Source organism: Pteronotus mesoamericanus, unplaced genomic scaffold (genome assembly GCF_021234165.1).
Source record: "Pteronotus mesoamericanus isolate MK-2021 breed Mesoamerican mustached bat unplaced genomic scaffold, CSHL_Meso_final contig_752, whole genome shotgun sequence".
NCBI classification, from domain to species: Eukaryota; Metazoa; Chordata; class Mammalia; order Chiroptera; family Mormoopidae; genus Pteronotus; species Pteronotus mesoamericanus.
In genome coordinates, this window is record NW_026555251.1 from 1,304,531 (window position 1) to 1,322,170 (window position 17,640).

Below are 17,640 nucleotides of genomic sequence, written 5' to 3' on the forward strand. Positions count from 1 at the left end.
CAGAGAGGAGTGGAGAGACAAGCAGACACAGTGTGGCATGGAGAGGAGGCAGTGGCAAAACAGGCAGCCCCACATTCACATGTGGTGGGTGAAAATCAGGAGGGACACCTTGAGGGGCACTTATATGCATAACCCATGGCCATAAATTAAGGGGGAGATTGCTGGAGGGAAGGGGGTACTTGGTGGAGGGGGACAAAGATGGAAAAATTGGGACAACTGTAATAGCATAATCAATAAAATATTTTTTTAAAAGGTAAGTGAAATGACCAGTCTTAGGCATTCAGTGCAGCAATGTGTTTGCCATATTCCCAGTCCTGCCTGTTCACAAACTCCAGTGACCACCAGGATCATCTGGAGGGCCTATGAACAAATTAGGTGCCATCCCCAGCTGCATCCCAAGCTCCTGACCCAGTATCTCAGGGCAGGGGGGACCTGAGAATGTGCTTTTCAAATAAGTTGCAGAGATATTTATGTCTGGGCCAGGGTATCAGAATGATGAAGGATACGTGAGGGGCACAGATTCCCCTGTTCTCATTTCATTGTGAGATGTTCATGTTCATAATTGAAAGATCATGTTCACAAAGAAACAAAATTCTCAGAACCTACAAGTCCTCAAGAAAAAAACACTTGTTTTGATTAGACCAGCCTGTTCAGCTTCAGCTCAGTCCCAGGCAGACAAATCCTCATGGAGTTGATGGGGCGGCGCTGCCCAGAGGGCCTAGGGCACATCCTGAGACCCAGCTCTCTGGGTCCTCTGCTACCTCAGGCCATAGGGTGGCTACTTCCAGCAAGAAGTTCAGCTGTTCCCGATGTCTCCTATGGGTTCCGCCTATGTCTTTAGTTCACTTATAACATCTGGTTTCCAATTATGAGATATCAAATACTGTGGGAGCCAGTGGAAGGTGGAGCATGTTTGAAACAGAGTTTATCAGTGATTTTCCTGACATCTGAGGCATAAACTTCAAGCTGGCAGGTGGCTGCAGACTGCGGACAGATCCAGGGAGGGCCACACCTAGGCACCTTGAGACAAGATGGGAAGGGCTATAAATCTGTCTCGGGCTCAGTGAGTGTCCAGGCATCTCTAAGTGAGACAGGACAGTAAGAAGCTAGGAAAATTCCTTGGCAAGTTGAGTAGGGAAACTGAGACAGAGAGCTGAACACAATGTCAGAACACTATACAGTCAGATACAAAGGGCCATGTCCCTGGAGATGACATTGGGCCTCAGCTGTATTTCAGCTCCAGGCCCAGAAGAGCAGCAAAACCAGGTGGGCAATGTCAGAATCAACTGCAATGACGAACAGCCCCTTCCCTGTCACTGACCCATCAGAGGAGACAGGGACCCTGAAAGGGTGCATGTGGAAACTGATGAATGGTCTGCTGAGACCTCCCCTGAGACTGCTCCTAAGATCCCCACCTGCAAGAGAGAGAGAAAAGCCTCAAGGCAAAGGACCCAGCACACATGCGCTCCTCTGGGCAACAGTTCCCTTTCCCTCCATCTTCCCCGACTTCTTTTCCCACAGGTATGCCTCTCCCAAATCCTAAGGAGCCCCAAGACTAGCAATCAGATCCATGGGCAGTGGCAGCTTGTCCTGGGCTAAACCCCCGACCCATCCCCAAGGCCCTCTTTCCTCTGACTTCCCAGCGAGCGCAGGCAGCCCAGCCTGGGCTCTCCTGTTGCTCTTCTGGGCTACGCCCTCCCTCATTTTACTGTACCACCTTTAATAAACATACCCTAATAGTCACCTGGACTCATGTTGTGAAGTCTGTCCTACACGAAGTCAAGAGCCCACACATTGGTGCTGGCCCCGGGCAGCCCTGCTTGGGGAAGCAGGAAGGTTAAGCAGGGAAAATGCGTCAAGAGTAACACAAGTTGTGAGAAAGTTAGCAGGCAGATGATTGAGGGACAGTGCCATGTGCCAGACCCTGAGAACACCAAGATGGGTGCGGCACAGACCCTGGCTGGAGGGGCTCAGGACAGATTTCAGAAGAGTGAAGCCTAGAGTCAGGAAGACTTGGGGGCGAGGGACCTCCTGCCAGCACCTGTCCAGCCTGCACCCAGTGGCTAGGTCCCAGCTTCAAGGTCTTGCATACCCTGCTCAAAGCGCTCCATTCTTCCCAGCCTCCCCAAACCCTCCTTGATGGCAGCCCCCACTAGTCAATGTGCACTGCCCTGCATGCACCTGTTACATGCATGCACCCGTGTTCCTCACCTGGACGCCCCACACACATTCTTGTGTTGCTAGCAAGCCCTGCCAGTGTTTTGTACTAAGAAGGATCCAGGGAAATATTTAATAAACTGCACTCACCCGTTTGCCAGCCAGTGAAATGATCCCTGGTTCTGTCAGTTTTGGGAGGGCACAGTGCAGAGGCTGCAGCTCAGGAATGGGGCCGGGGGGAGAATGGCTGCTCAGGAGGACAATGTGGCGGGAGGCTGAGGAAGGGGCAAGCACTGGGCCCGAAGAATGAGAAAGATGGGCTGAGGAAGAGGACGGGGCAACAGCCATGGAACACCTGGTCCCAAATGCCAGGCCACCCTGTACAGCTGGCCCAGCTCACTTTTACCTCGTGTGCAATACAGACGGACGGGGCGGAGGCCTGAGCAGGAGCTGACGGGCTGACAGGCGCGCCGGCGCAGCACCCACCAGCCCACCAAGGGCCCAGAGCTTCCCGAAGGAACCTCACAGGACAGACAGGGGCATGCGCTGCTGCTGCGCCCCCTGCGGAGAGTGTGGGGCGTGACGTGCCAGGAGCCCACCCCTTGCAATCACACCTTGAGGGAGACCAAGCTGTAGGTGGGGCTCTATAAAGGGCCTTCTTGTCCAGCCCCTTGCATAGATTTACTGTTGACATGGAGTGGCTGGCACGCACTGGCTCGCAACAGACTGATACACCTGGACCTAATCATCGCCTGTGATGACGCTTAAGCAGAGAGACACTGGAGAACTCCCACCTAACCACGGGTGACCAGCTGTACATCAGACTGGGAGCATGTGAGGGGGAGGGGTGCAAAAGCATGGTCACCGAGCATTGGTTAGGCATCAGGTGTGCGCTGGGCGCCGGGGAGCTGCTCACTTGAGGGCATGGTTCAGAGGCACTTTTACCACTCCTTGTGACATGGGACATAGTCCAGGAAAGGGGGGCACGGGCCCCACGTCCCCCACAACCTGACCACCTTGCTCCATTTAACACAACACCTTGACCATTCCAGGATTTCCAGCAAAACTTCCTAAAGAGGCGACTACCCCCACTGCCTCTGCTGTGTCACCTCTGGTTCCTGTGAGGTCCTCAACTCAAGGGCTCAAGTTTGAACTCATTCTTAAGAATCCAACTGCCTCCATCTCCTCCTCTAAGCTGGAACAGACTGGGCACTGCCACTGTGCCTGTTTCCCATCTGGAAAAGGCAGCTGCGGTGCCACCAACCCCACCGCAGGGGTGCAATGGGTCGGTGCACGTGCCTGGCACAAGGGCATACCCTGAGGGTTGTTGCGCTGTGGCCATTTTATTCCACTTGGAAGAAGTGTCGCCAGCTCTAACCTTCCTGGTTTCTCCCCACTCCTGTCTTACGTGGCAGGCGATTTTACAAGAAACAGGCGGCCACAGACAGCCCCTTTCACAGCAGGAGCCTCACAGGTCCACGCTGCCAGGGACCAGGGAGGGAAGGATGATGTGTCAGCTCAGAAAGCTCACCTGCCCAAGGACAGGGGTCATGCACGCACGGCCGCCTTCTTAGTGACAAATGGGACAGCGTGGCGCCCATCTGCCTTACCACACTCCCCCTTACTTCTCAGTAAAGGCAGCCCCACACCTGGTCAGTACCTGTCACGGCACGAGTGCATGCTCTGCACACAGCGGCTCCTGGTGTCCCCATCTGATGCCACCTGTCACTGCTCTGTCCTGCCCCTCCAACTCCGGGCCTTCATCAGCCCCTTCAGGGTCTTCAGGCCTCATTTCCCACCAGGTCCCCGGTGGGCCTCCCCCTCTCCCAGGAGCACCTTCTCCACCCCCGTTCGCCAACACTGACCCTCAGCTGCTGTAAGTGCAGGCGTGCCCGACGACGGGGCTCAGCCCCAAGCCTTGGGGCACCTCCTGCTCTTGAAGCTCTCAGCCCTTCCCCACCTGACGCCTCCCCCTTTCACAGGCTGGCATCCAAAAGCACTGAAACCCTTCTTGACCCACAACAGGTCAAGCCCTCATTTGGGAGTCACCTTTTGTCTGTTAAAATGTAATTTCAGAGAGAACAGAAATAACTATGATTTTTAACAGTAAGGGGGCAAAAACTTGTTCACTGAATGAAATTCAAGGCTAACCAGACTGCCTTTCTCTTGCACTCCTTCACATGCAGGAGTGACACTCACACAGTCCATGAGCAGCCAGCAAGTCCACTCTAACCTACCCTACCCTACCCACCTGTCCGCGCCCAGCAGGCAGCGTGCGCAGGGGCGCCTCCCCTGCGGCTCATAAGGGCTGTGAGGCCAGGAACTTTCCCTTCCCCCTTGGCCTGGTCAGATCACAGATCCCAATTTTTCTTACCTCCCCGGGGCCTTCCCTGACCACCCCACCAAAAGCGGCCCCCATCACCCTGCTCTTCCCTTCTCTCATCTCCTTTCTGGGACAGGGGTAGTAGTAAACACTACTGTTACGTAAACTTTTATTTAAATAAAATCTGGGACAGACCCTTCCCTGCCCGCCCCCCGCCCCCGGCACACGCGCGCACACACACGGCCACCTCAAACCCAGGGGTTCTCATCGTGACCATCCTGCCTGAACCCTGGAACAGGGGACAGTGCCCACGTGCAGGCCTGCCGCTCCGCTGACAGTCCTCCGGCCTCCAGGCCTGGGGCCGGAACCACTAGTCCCTCCAAGGCACCCAGGCTCAGCGTGGCTTCCCCGCCCTCCCCCCCTGCACACAGCCCAGCAGCCCCAGCAGCCGCCTGGAGCTGCCCCCCGCAGGACCGGTCCTCCCCAGGGCAAGGGCAGCCGCAGTAGAGCATTCCCCAAGGGACCTCTGAGGAGGTATGGTTTGGTTGGGGGAAGAGCACCAAATTCTTAACTCCATCCCGCAGGAGGCCAAGATCCAGCTCAGCATCCTCTATAGTAAACCTCACTCTGCATCAGAACCTCACGTCTCTCCTCCCTACAGGGGCCCTATCAGAGACCCACTAGCACCTTGGCGATGTTGAGGGCCCAAGGGGGATGTTGCTGGGGAAACAAAGCACACAGTAGCCCACGTGGAGTTGGTGAAGCCCCCATGCTGGCACTGGGGCCGGGTTCCCCCGCTCCTGACAGCAGCACCGTTTAAGTCTTGCTCTGGGGCACCCGGCGCAAAGCGGCTTAGGTCATGAGAAGGGAGCGCTGAAGGGTCAGGGGTTGCATCTTCCAGAGGCACACAGCCCCACAGTGCATTTTACAGGTCACACAGGCACACTGAGACAGAGCATGGGGCAGGGTGGCCAGGAGGGCTCTGCCACATCCCCAGGGCCCCTCAGGGGACAGAGAGAAGGAACACCTGTCCACCCACTCAAGCTGGGGGCCCAAGATGCTGGATTCAGGTCCCACCTTCTGTGATGGGCTTCCCTGTACCTCCCAGACCAAATTCCCTGAGGGGAAAAGCCAGGCGGAAGGAGAGAAGTCAGAGAGGCCACCAAAGAGCATGGACACTGTGAGGGCCAGATATTTGACGAGAAGTCAGTCACAGCCCACCCAGCTGCTCCGGGGGAGGCAAGGCCCCCAGGAGAGGAGCTGGGAGCCCACACAGCCCTGCACAGGCCAGCAGCGGTAAGAGACACACAGCCACCCTGAGCATGGGCTACAGGCTGATGCTGCGCTGGTGGCGGCCCCCGCGACCCCTGCTCTGGGGACCCAGCTCCTGGCCGTCTAGACTGGCGTGGTCCGAGAGGCCCCGTAGGTGCTCCACGGAGTCACACTTCTGCAGGTCCGAGGCCACTGTTCGCAGGCTCAGCAGGCTCAGCGTGTCCGAATCCCGAGCGGGAGCAGGCCCCAGGCTGCAGCCCTCCTCCGGGGCTCCGCCCTCAGCCCCCTCAATGATCCCGCTGTCTCCATCCTCCTCTTCTGGCCTAGCCTCAGCGCCCACAGGGGAGGACCGCCGAGGGCCCGGGGGGTGAGTGGGCAGGCCCCTGCGTCGTGCGTGAATCTGCTCGCTGATCTGCTCCAGGTTGCGCAGGGCCACAGAGTAGCGGGTCTTGGCCTGAGAGACCTGCTGCTCCAGCTCTGTCACCTTAGCCTTGTGCTCCTGAGGAGGAAGGGAAGGAGGGGCTGAGTGACTTAACCCAGTAGGCAACGCTCCACAGCTGGGAGCTGCCAGTCCTGCTCCCTCTGCTCCGCCCCCCCAACCTCTTCAGGCTCTGCTCAGTTCTTAAGCCCAAAGGCATCCTCCTCCGAGGTCTTCATCCCCACCCAGCACTCCTCTCTTTCCAGGGTCGTCTTTTTCTAACTAGCCAGTTCCTCTTTCTCATCCTTCCTGGTTTCCCAATTCCCACTTTTTCTCCTTTACCTCTCTGTAACTCCATTCTCAGCCAGCATCTGCCTCCAACCCGCTCCCTGGAGTCAATGTGAGCACAGGCGCCACCACCTGTCCCACCTCGCTGGCCTAGTGATGGTGCAGAGGTGGACCACAGGCGTTCTCGCTGCCTTCATTCTCCAAGCCTGCCTCTACCCATCTGCCCCTCCCGCCCCAGCTACCTCCAGGATCTGGCTGAACTGGGCCTTGAGCTCAAAGTAGGGGCGGCTCTTGCCGATGGCCCGCCGGAGGGTCTTCTGCAGGGCCTGCACCCGAGCCTCGGCCTGCTGGCACAGCCGTGTCACCCGCTGGTGCTCCCGCTCGCCACGAAGTCGCTCCTCCTCTGCCTCATTCACCTGGCCCAGGAAAGGCGGATGACAAATGTCACTGAGCTGGAGGACAAGCTTCTGCCTCCAGGCTGCCACTCCAGATGTTACTCTGGGGGAAACCCCCACTGTCTGCAGAGCCAGTACAGGGCATGGATCCCCCAAGACAGAGAGAAGAGTGGGCCCTTGTGCCTACTGTCGTCAGCTGCTCTATCGCCGCTCAGCTTCGCTCCCACCAGGAGGGTGCAGGGTCCCCTGGACAGCATGTGAGCCTACTGGGAGTGTCTGTCTGGGCCACAGGCATCGCCCGGGTGTGGGAGCTGGAAGACCCGGAGGAGCCGCAGTGTGGGGAGCCACAGCTCTGCACTGGGTTCTCTGGATTTCCATGGCCCAACAGGGAGCACACGAGGGTTCCTGCCACCTTGTCCACCAGCACTAGGGGACCAACACGCCCTGGGCAGATGCACACTGGAGCTCTGTCATGCCCTGCTACTCACAGCTAAAAGGCCCTCCTTAGTGCTGCATTGCTCTGCGTGAGCTCCTGCTTGGTGCCAGTCTGGGGGCCTGGACCAAGGAGCCTCAGAGAACCTGAGGCATGGACACCCCTCAGGAGCTCACACCTGCTGCTCTAGACTGTGCCCCCCGCCAAAGTTCACATAGCTGAAACCCTAACCACCACGTTGACATTATTGCAGGTGGCCCTATGCGATTAGGCCATGGGTGGGATTGGTGTCCTTGTAGAAGGGCTCCGGAGAGCCCCCTTGCCCCTTCTGCCATAATGAAAAGACGGTCCACAGTCTTGAAACTGGGAAGGGGCCCCTCGCCAGGCGTCAGTTTTGCCTGTGCCTTGAGGCTGGACTGCCCGGCCTCCAGAGCTGTGAGAAGTAAACGTGTGCTGGTTAAGGCCCCATTGTGTGTGATTTTGTTTCCATGGCCTGACTGGACTGAGACACTTGCTTTTTACATGGTGAGGGTGGCGGACCAGGGCCGATGTCAGGAGTCCCCCCGCTCCCCAGTCCCCTCGAGTACCTTGGAAATGGTACACAAATCACACGTCAAATATCAAAGTACAGTGGCAGAGCTTACAAGCAAGAAAGGGAGAATATTCTGAAAATAGAAGGGGTCACAGTGAAACATAATAAAATGTGCGTGCTGACGGCAGAGCATCCAGCAGGGATGGACGGTTTGGGTTCGTCCCGCACCTGGAGGGAAATGTTCAGAAAGAGCCCAAGAGTCCGACCCCAGAGGAGAAAGATGTACATGGGGAGCACCGGGGGCCGAACGGCGCAGAGCAAGGAGCAGGCCTGTCTGAACCAGAGTTAACGCGGAGGGAAGGCTGCAGTGGGAGAGAGAGGAGCGGAGAGGGAGATGAAATGAGGAGACGGCAAAGGGGTGCAAGGGGGCCCGGGGAGGGGCTGCGGCAATGGCCTGGCTCACCTTGCACGTGGCGTGGTTGAGCATCTCCTGCCACGTAGGGTCCAGCCGGTTCTTGTCGGCCATAACTCCCTGCTCAGCCACGAACACCATCTCCCGGGCAGCATTGTGCATGCTCACAGCCCGCTCGTACCGCAAGGCTGCCTTCTGTGTCTCCTGCTGGGCCTGGGGGGAGAGGGTCGTCAGAATGGGGCATCCCGAGGGCCTCCCCGTGGACCGTGGAGACCTATCCTGGGTGAGGCCACGAGGAGGAAGGTCCTTTGCAACATCTGCTTCACTTCTCACACTGAGCTGAGGATAAATGCCGACCAAGGAAGCAACACTACAGAGAATGTTTTGTAAGGGCCTGGCCCGAGGAGACGGAGAGGCGTGATGCTGCCCGCGGAGAGTGACAGTGAGAGAGCCAGCAGTGTCCAAGGCCGCTGGCCTTCTGCCTCACGCAGGACAAAAGCAGTCCACCCCATGTGGGCTGCAAGGGAATTAGTGACAGGGACTGAGTCTCCCGGAAAGAAAGTTTGCCCGGGACCATCGACGCCAGTCCAGCAGGGAAGGTGATGGAAATAATCAGACAGGCGCTCAGAGACAGGCGTCCCAGCTTTGCTTCCCAAACAAAACATTGGAAACACAAACCTGAGTTCTGTTCCAGGGAACTGGTTAAACAAATACGGTATGTCTCATGAAAGGAAATGTTCAGCAGCCCTTAAAAAGGATGAGTGAATGTTTACTGACACGGACCTATGATAAGTGAAACAGAGGAACAAAAGCAGCACACAGCCCTGGCCGAGTGGGTCAGCCGACTGGGGGACCACTCCGTACACCCAAAGGTCAGGCGTGGGGCAGGTTCCTGGTCAGGGCACATGCCGAGGTTGTGGGTTTGGTCCCCAGTTGGTGCCCATGGAGGAAGCAATCAAAAGATGTTCCTCTCCCTCTCTCTCCCCCCATCTCTTCTCTCTCTCTAAACTAAATAAGCATGTCCTCGGATGAGGATTAAAACAGTAATTATTAATACATTTTAAAAAACAGCATATATTGCATAATACCACTTTGGCACGATTTATACAAAAACTTTTAATGGGTTATCTGTACCGTATTAATTGTATTGTTTATTTTCTGTATGTTACCATACTTCGCTGTGGTAGGGGCCCTGCCGGCCCTGCCGAGCTGATTCCCGAGAAAGTAAATGCCACGCCTTTCACATTCACACCAGCCAGTGCCACACGCGCCGCCTCCCGCATCCGACTCTCACACACCAGCCCGTACTGCCTCTGTCCTGATCACCCAGGGCCACGCACCAGAAAGCTAGGGCCCGCGCCCCTTACTCAGAGCCCGCCCCCGAGAGTCAAACCATCCCGCCCTCAGTGTGGCCAGAGCTGTCAACTCTGCCTCACCCATTCCTTCCCACGAAAATCACACAAAAAAGGCGTGGGCCAAGCTTTCACCTGGTGCCTTCAGCCTCCTGACCAACCCAGGCGCTTCTTCACATGGACGTGCATGATGCCGCAGGGCCCTGCTCTTGGGAACTGCCGTTGCCTCGGTCACCTCACCACACATGACAAATCCCAGGTATAAAACTCATGAAACGTGCATGGCAGAATTTGGGGCAATTTTGGTTTTCTTCTCTTTCTCTTGTTTTACTCTTATACTTACAGTCTTCTAATGGTGAATCTACATTATTTGTGTGAAGAAAAGGGAGGAAAATGGGTAAAGCAGTGGAGGGTAAGAAAAAAGAGGGGAGGGGAGGGGGAGGGGAGGGAGGGGAGGGGAGGGGAGGGGAGGGGGAGGAGGGAGGGGAAGGGGAAGGGGAAGGGGAAGGGGAAGGGGAAGGGGAAGGGGAAGGGGAAGGGGAAGGGAAGAGGAGAGAAGAGGAGAGAAGAGGAGAGAAAAGGCGAGAAAAGGCGATCTGTTTCCCACTCTGCACAGAGGAAGAATCCTTGGCCAGGCTCAGCGCATGGCCCCTCCACAGCGAGGATCAGGGGGCCGTACCTCCTTAGCCAGCCGCCGTGCCTCATAATAGGGTCGGGCCTTCTCGATGCAGCTTCCCAAGTGGGAGCCCTGAGTGTTGAGCTTCCTCGCTGACTCCTGCAGGATCCTCCGGTAGGTAGTCCTGGCCTCCTGGCAAAGGGACAAATGTGTATGCAGAGGACACCATGTCTGTGGGCCCCAAGCCCTCCCCTTTCCCTTATCGTCCCTTCCCTGCCACTGTGCCGAAAAGGGAGGAAGACACATGAAAACACCTGGGGCAGAACACTCACATCCAGCTGCAGCTCCACCTGGTTGATCTCCTCACTGGCCTGGTTCAGGTGCTCCAGCTCCTCCTGCCGCAGACAGGGGTGGAGTCAGAGCCTCCAGGGGGCCTGGCGGCGGGTGTGGGGGTTGGGGGTGCATGCACAGAGGGAGAGTCCACCCAAGGAAGGAGGGGAAGAAATGCCAAAGAGCACTGGTCCTCCCTATCGGACCCTAGCCTGCAGTCTACTGTCATCTCACAAGTTACCTGTGTCACAGAGTAAAACGCCCACTTTAAAGGTGAGGAAATCAAGGTTTGGAGAATGGGACGCTCATAAACACAGCCTGTGAGCTCTCCCTCAGACCGTACCACCTCCTCCTCAACCTCCAGCCAGGAGTCTCCTCAGGGCTCACAGGCTCTTCCCTGAGCCACTCGCTCAGCACACATTTACTGCTCACTTACCACAACTTGGCACATGACACCCCAGAATTCAGGGCTCAGAGAGGTGGCAGCTCATGACCCAGCCAGTAAGCAAGAGACCCTTATGGCGTGAGGCCCCACAGGAGGGGTGGGCCTGTTAGGGGGCGGGGGCAGCAGAGTCACCCGCCTGGGCTGCATAGGGCCAGGACAGGACACCCAGGGCACTTGCCCCAAGACTGGGCCTCGATGGATGTACAGAAAGTACCAGTGACAGGCAGGTGCCAGGAGGCAGGTGCTCAGGTGAGAAGCCAGTGAGGCTGGGGCCCAGGGGAGGGGAGCCTCTCAGAGCCTGGCACAACCCGGCCTATCTGAGCATGTGAGCAATGAGTGGGGAGAGAGCCCAGGGAGGCAATGGCGGAGGCTGCCCGCAGTACTGCAGCTGGGGGAAGGAAGGACAGGTCCAGGGACACTCGGCACACAGAGTCACCAGGACCTGATGGGCAACTGAGGCCGGGTTAGGGAGGAATGCGTGGTTCGAGAGGCCTTAAGGCCTGCTCGGGAGTAGGGTGACAGTAACCCCAGGTCCCCAACTCAGTAGATCCTGTGGGAGAAAGGAAGAGCCTCAGGGAGAAGTTGCCAGACACAGTGGACCCAGGACCACCTGGAACAGAGAGCAGGCAGGAGTGCTGGCCTCGAGTGTGCACCATGACCTTTCTAAGCCACGTTCCCGGAGCCCAACAAGCCAAGGACACTCCTGAGGAGCAGTGCCCCAGGAGACATCTGAGGCTCAGCTAAGGGACTCCCTGCAGAGGCCCGAGGCAGCCAGCTGGCCTTGCCTGCATCTGCCTGCGGCCCATGCCCAGACACGGCCTGCACTGGGCCAGGAGTCACACTGCTGCTGTCGGTCCCCACATGCCTCGTTTGGCTCTTCCAGCAACCCAGGGTGTGACTCCCGTGGTCTTTATACTTCTATCACCCTCCTCGGGCCCTGAGATTTGAGTATGCAAGCAAGAATCTAGGAAACCAAATCCCATGCCCTGATCACAATAAAGGAAGTACACAAAGGAAGACACACAGCAGAACCAAAAACAAAGATATGGAAGCACTCTGAGCCTGCCTCCGAGAGGGCCTCATGCTGGACGGAACAGAGCTGCCCAACAAAAATACAATGGGAGCCTCCTGTGCACTTTTTAGTTTTCTAGCAGCCACATTAAAAAAAAGAAAAACCAAAGAGATGAAATTGTAACACTTTTCTTTTAACCATATATGCCAAGAAATTGTAATTTCAATATATTTTCAAAATAAGTTATTAACATATTTTACATTCTTTTTTTTAAGACTATGCCTTTGAACTTGCCATGCGCATTCTGGCCCCCAGGGCACATCCAGCGTGGCCAGCAGCACTTGTCTTCTGTACCAGGCAGTTCCGGCCTAGGAAGCAGTGCGCATGGGCCACCTAGTCAGTCACACACCCCAGTGTCCGTCAGAAAACACGAGAGCCCGGACCCCGGGCGGCCGCACTCAGGGACCCCAGGGAGGCCAGAAGGGGCAGTTGTGCACCGCACAGCTCCTGGCCTCACTGCCTTACCCACAGGCACACCGCCCAGAGCTGGTGGAGGTGCCCCCATGGGCCCCCAGAGCAGGCAATTCCTGGAGGGCGGGAGGCCTTGTCTCCCCGAGGGCCCAGCACCTGTGTCTGCCTCGGCCGTGGCGGTTTCAGACTCCAGGACGAGGGGTGCCGCCCTCCCAGCAGCCCCACCAGCATCCTCCCTTTCTCAGCTCATTCTCTGGACAAGGAACAATGAGGTGAGCATCCATCCGTCAATGAGAGTTGGGGCTGGACCCTGTACCTGCCCTTTGGTCAGGCTTTCCAGCTACTGTGACCACCCTCCTAGCACTAAGGACGTCCCTGGATGGACACCTCAGAGAAAACAGGAACCTCATCACCTCAGAAAGCCACGGCCCTGACAGGAAAGGACAGGCCTCAGGAGAGCACCAAGCACTGATTCTGGGGGAGAAGAGGAGTGGGCTGCAGGCCCCCCTGCGTTGTTCTGGTCGGCAGACCACGGTCCAGGCTACCGCTCCCTCGGTTCCCTGGCCCAGCGTGCTCCCAGCTCCTGACAAGATCATCAGAGCAGATGGCTCTCCGGAAGCCATCCTCACTGGAGATGGAAAAAGGACGTGCAGGGCTTTAGCTCTTGGTGAAAGGCGGCTCCAGCAATTGAAAGTCCTCTGTGGAATGAGGTCTGCCCCTCGGTCAGTCACAAAGCTCTTTCTAAAGGGCTGTTTAGGGTGGTAGGGGCAGCCAGGCTGGGCCATTCGGGCAGCTGGCAACCCGTTCCGTACAGCCTGCCCTGCTGGGGACTCTTGATAGCTGCTGACATAAAACTCCAGGAAAGTGAGGTCTGAGTCAGCAAATACTGCCCATTGGTAAGCCTGCAGCCAGCAGGGAGGGTGACCTTCCTGGGCACACGGTGCATTTCCAGGATGCCAGGCTGCTCGGGCTGCTGACATGCCTGTGCCACCATGAAAACTCTAAGCCATGGCCAGAGGGCAGGGCCAGGGCGACAGGCGGCCCGCATCTCAAAAATAAGGGAAACCGAGCTGTCCGTGAGCTAAACCAGCATCTCAGGTGGAGAGGCAGAGGCTGCGGAGTCGCCCCTGACAGTCTGGGGGCAGCATCTGAGTGAATGTGCCCACTCACCTCTGGAACAAGCGTGCCCATCGTAAAGAGGGTGCGAAAGGCGCAAAGGAGGGGATTCGGGCCCACCCAGCACCACCCTCCTCCCCTGGGACCCTCCCTGTCTCACAGAGCACAGGACCAGCTTGGAGGCCTCACAGAACTAGGCTGAGGTCAAGACGTGGTGAAGACAGGTCCCGTGGCCTCCAGCTGGCTTCCCTTCGACTTCCAAGGGATCCCGTCAGACAAACAAGAAACCCCAGTCCCCCCATCAAAAAGAGACTCACCCGAAGTTCCAGAAAATACCTGAACAGGGTCTCTGTCTTCAGATACTCCTGCCCCAGTGGACTCACCCGGCTGCCTGTTAGAATCACTTCTTGCCCGCCAAGGCCAAAGGGATGCCCACGGCTGGGCACAGCTCAGACAGGTGCTCTTAGAGCTCCCTGGTGAGTTTGATGGATCTGTGTGTAAAGACCCACTGAATGCACCAAGAACCCGCTTACAGCACTGAAACACATTATTGAGAGAACATGGTCTGTGCACTGTCAGCAGAAAAGGGACCTGCAAAGGCACACACCCCACTCTCGTCTGCATCCAGAAAAGCCCAAGTCCAGAAAGGCTGAATGCCAACTGCCTACTCCGTGAAGGGTGCCCTCACGGCAGCCTGCCTCTCCCACATGGCAACAAGGGCTGAATCCCCGCTGAGGCCAGGACACTGGCTGTGCCAAGGGCCACCACCACCAAGGGAGGCCCGTGCAATGAGACCTTTCCTTCCTACATAAGCCGCAACGCAGTTTCTACTTAGGCAAGTCACGGTGGGCTCACTGGAGACCTGTGGGTATCAGCGTGCCCAGCATACTCCAAACCTCACAGAGCTATCCAATGGGACTGCCCATGGCAGAAAGTCCTAATTCTACATTGCCAACAGCACCGGGGAACAGCATCATCAGTTTTTACTTCATTTTAATTTATTTTAAGTAACCTCGTGCAGCTAGTGGCTATGCGACCGGAGAGGGAAGCACAGGAGTGCGGCTGTGCGGGCACTGGGCAGCACAGGAGCAGGGGGCACGGCGGGAGGAAGCTGCTGGCTCCTCCTCGGGAGCAGGGCCTGGGACCCCGCAGGGAGCAGGCAGCACACCGCTGGCCCTCCTCCCCGACATGTGCAGGGCTCCCGTTCCCAAAGCACTACCTGCAAACTGTCACCAAGACACCAACTAAACAACTTGTGAAAGAAAAGAGTCATAGAACTGTCAGAGCAGGGTGGGAAGGAGTCACACGAATCCGCGAGGACACCCCTCACTTCGCCATAGGGAGGCTGAGGCTGGCAGCCCTTGTGTAACCTGCGTGAAAATCACAAATCATTGGGGCAAGAGGCTGCGTCAGTCTCAGTCTAAGGCATTTTTCGCTACAACTTGTTTCTTCAGAGGAGGGCAAATCTATAGAGTGAGCAGGAGAAATTGAGCTGATTTCAATGCAACGACACAGCAGGAATGTCCCTGACTCACGGCAGCTCCACTGGGAGCAGGGACATGGTTCCCGCATACACCCCAGGAACCCCACCAAGGTGGCTGGAAGGGTTCTAGGACCAGCTTTGATTTCTTCTGAACACACAAAAGTAATCGACTGAAGGGTTGTTGACAGAGAAGCCCAGGAATGCAAGCCTCCGAGTGTGTTGCTCGCCTACAGGTGTGAGTCACATGCACATCAGAAATTCTGAAGGTGCTCCGAAGCCAAGGGCAGAGCCAGCGCTAGACGCAGACACTCGCGGGCCCTCGCCGGCCCAGGCGGTCCCCCAGGCTGGCCCTTCCCGGCCCCGCGCTGCCCGGAATCGCCGCCCGGAATCGCGGCGGCCGCCCCCCGCCCCCCCGCAGGCAGCGCCTGCCCGCCTCGCCCCCACCCGTCACTCCAGGTCTCCTTCCCAAAGATCCGACCCACCCACCTCGCGGCCTGTACTCGCTCCCAGGCGCCGGACAGAAGCAGCGTCCGTCGGGCTGGACGCCTGTGTCACTGGACACTGACCACGGCCGACCCACACCGGGTTTCCTCAGGGGCCTACGCCTCAGGCCACCTTTACGACACATGCAAGGTCCCACCCTTTAAAGGGGTGAACACCCCTGGGAGGCACTGATACGGCGAGACTGGCTCCGCTCCCGGCCCCGCGCCCGCCCGAGCCGACAGGCCCGCGCCCGCCCGGCAGGGGCCACCGCGACAGCGCTCCGCGGCGACCGTCCCCTCCCTGCCGCAGCAGCGGGGCTCGGCCGCGCGGGGGCTCGCCGGCCTCCCGGCCCTCCCGGCCCAGAGTCCTCTTTCCGCACCGGTCACTGCACTGCAACGACCTGTTGACAGGCCTGCCCCCCCAGCCCCGGCGCCCTCCCCCGGCCAGCCCTGCAGGGAAGCCGGCGCCCCTCCCTCCCCGTCCGTCTCGCCTGTATTCGAGGATCCAGCTCCTCCTCCTCCCCCGGCGACAGTTTGGCCTCGCCGCTGCTGCTCCCAGCTCCTCGGGGCTCCTCCGCCACGGGGCTCCGAGGGACTTCATCCTCCACGACCTCCGGCCGCAACTGCCCCTGAGGGGTCTCCCGCCCCCCCGGGACCGGCCGGAGTTCGGCCATGCCGACGCGGGGCGGGCACGGCCCTACGCACAGGAGGGGACCGGCATGCCGGGACCGGGGCCCCAGCCTGGCCTCCCTGGGCTCCGGTGGCCAGAGGGCTCCTCTTCCCAGAGACGGGGCGGGGGGCGCAGGGGCCCTCGCACTGAGTCAGACGCTGAGGTTCCAGGCGTCGGCGGGGCTCCCGGAGCTACGGCCTCGTCTGTGCCGAAGTTCTTTCCTCCCGGCCGCCGGGACCTGCCGCTCCGAGGCGAGGGGCACAGGAGGCCTGGATCCCGGGCCGCGGCCTGCGAGGAGGCGCACCATTCGGGGGGACGACGGCTGCGGGCGGGCTGCCGGGCCCGAGCGGAGGCCGCGGAGGGGCGTCTGGGGACCTGCACGGGAAACAAAGGACAAGGACGTGCTCAGCCTCAGAGCGTCCGGCCCTAGGCCCCCCTCTCGTCCTCCCACGGCCCCGGAGTACCACTGCCCCCCCCCAACTTCTCAGCCCTCCCGGACCCGAGGTCCCCCTCGGCGTCCCCGCCGCTCCCGCCCGCCCCCCAGCGGCCCCCGGGCTCACCCTCCGTGGGCACGCCCGTCGGCCGCCCGCAGCCCCCACGATTCCCCTCGCAGCCCCCACCACCGCCCCACCTCCTCGTCTCTCGCCAGCCTACGAACTCTCCGGGCCTCAAGTCTCCAACCCCACACGCTTTCTCGAGCCCAAGGGCGCGGTCTCCGGACCTCCGGCACAGGCGGGTGCAGAGATCGCCACACACAGCCTCGCCTCAGTTTACCTTACCGTGCGCGGAGTTCCAAACAACCTTCCCTCCGCCCCCCGCAACAAGCCGGCCCAACCAAGTAGGGCAGAGCCGAGAGGAAGCGGAACTACACCGCGCAGTAACCACGCCCCCCGTCCCCCCCCCCCCCCGCCCTCCTGCTCACGCTCTCCCGCCAGCTCGCCTCCTCGGGATTCCCGGCCACTCGCCCCGCCCGGCCCTCAGTTTCCGTACAAGATGGCGCCTGACGGAGCCGAGTCACCTCACGTTGTCTCCAGCCCGTACTCCACCGCAGCTGAGCGGCGTTGAAATACGAGCGAGATTTTCTGAGAAAACCATGGAGAGGGATGGAAATCGAGAGAGACTGGCGGGTACAGAAGTTCTGCAAATAGGACAAAGACTGAACAACCACTTCAGAGGGAGTGCTGTCATCTTGCTTTACTGCACTGCGGCTCCGGGAGCAGGAGGCCACTTCCGGCCTCGCCCGGGTTGTCGGAAGCCGCGCCGGAAGTGGGCGGGTGGGCTTTCGGCGCTCTAGTCCTAGAACGAGCGGACAGTGCAGTTGGGATCGGCTATCGTTTTCCACAAGTGTGTGTTCTCACTGCAGTGAAGTCAGCAGTGCCCTAAGCAACTGTGTAACGAACGGCTCCGAGGGACAAACCTCGCCGGCAGGCGCT

General features: G+C 58.9%; 1 protein-coding gene across 3 annotated transcripts; it reads right to left on the reverse strand.

Annotated features, from left to right (window-relative positions):
* Positions 1-4,944: 4,944 nt before the first annotated feature.
* Positions 4,945-17,416, reverse strand: SH3BP5L (SH3 binding domain protein 5 like). Of its 3 annotated transcripts, none has more exons than XM_054584035.1 (7): positions 17,198-17,416; positions 16,029-16,582; positions 10,531-10,593; positions 10,262-10,390; positions 8,282-8,443; positions 6,701-6,874; positions 4,945-6,251 (listed from the first exon to the last, which is right to left on the reverse strand). In XM_054584035.1, exons 2-7 carry the CDS (start codon positions 16,209-16,211, stop codon positions 5,808-5,810), a joined length of 1,155 nt encoding a protein of 384 aa, XP_054440010.1. In that variant the 5' UTR covers positions 16,212-16,582; positions 17,198-17,416; the 3' UTR covers positions 4,945-5,807. The 3 variants fall into 3 exon arrangements, with proteins under 3 accessions (XP_054440010.1, XP_054440011.1, XP_054440012.1); XM_054584036.1 differs by lacking the exon at positions 17,198-17,416 and adding an exon at positions 16,839-17,059; XM_054584037.1 differs by lacking the exons at positions 10,262-10,390; positions 10,531-10,593; positions 16,029-16,582; positions 17,198-17,416 and adding an exon at positions 9,718-9,918.
* Positions 17,417-17,640: the final 224 nt, after the last annotated feature.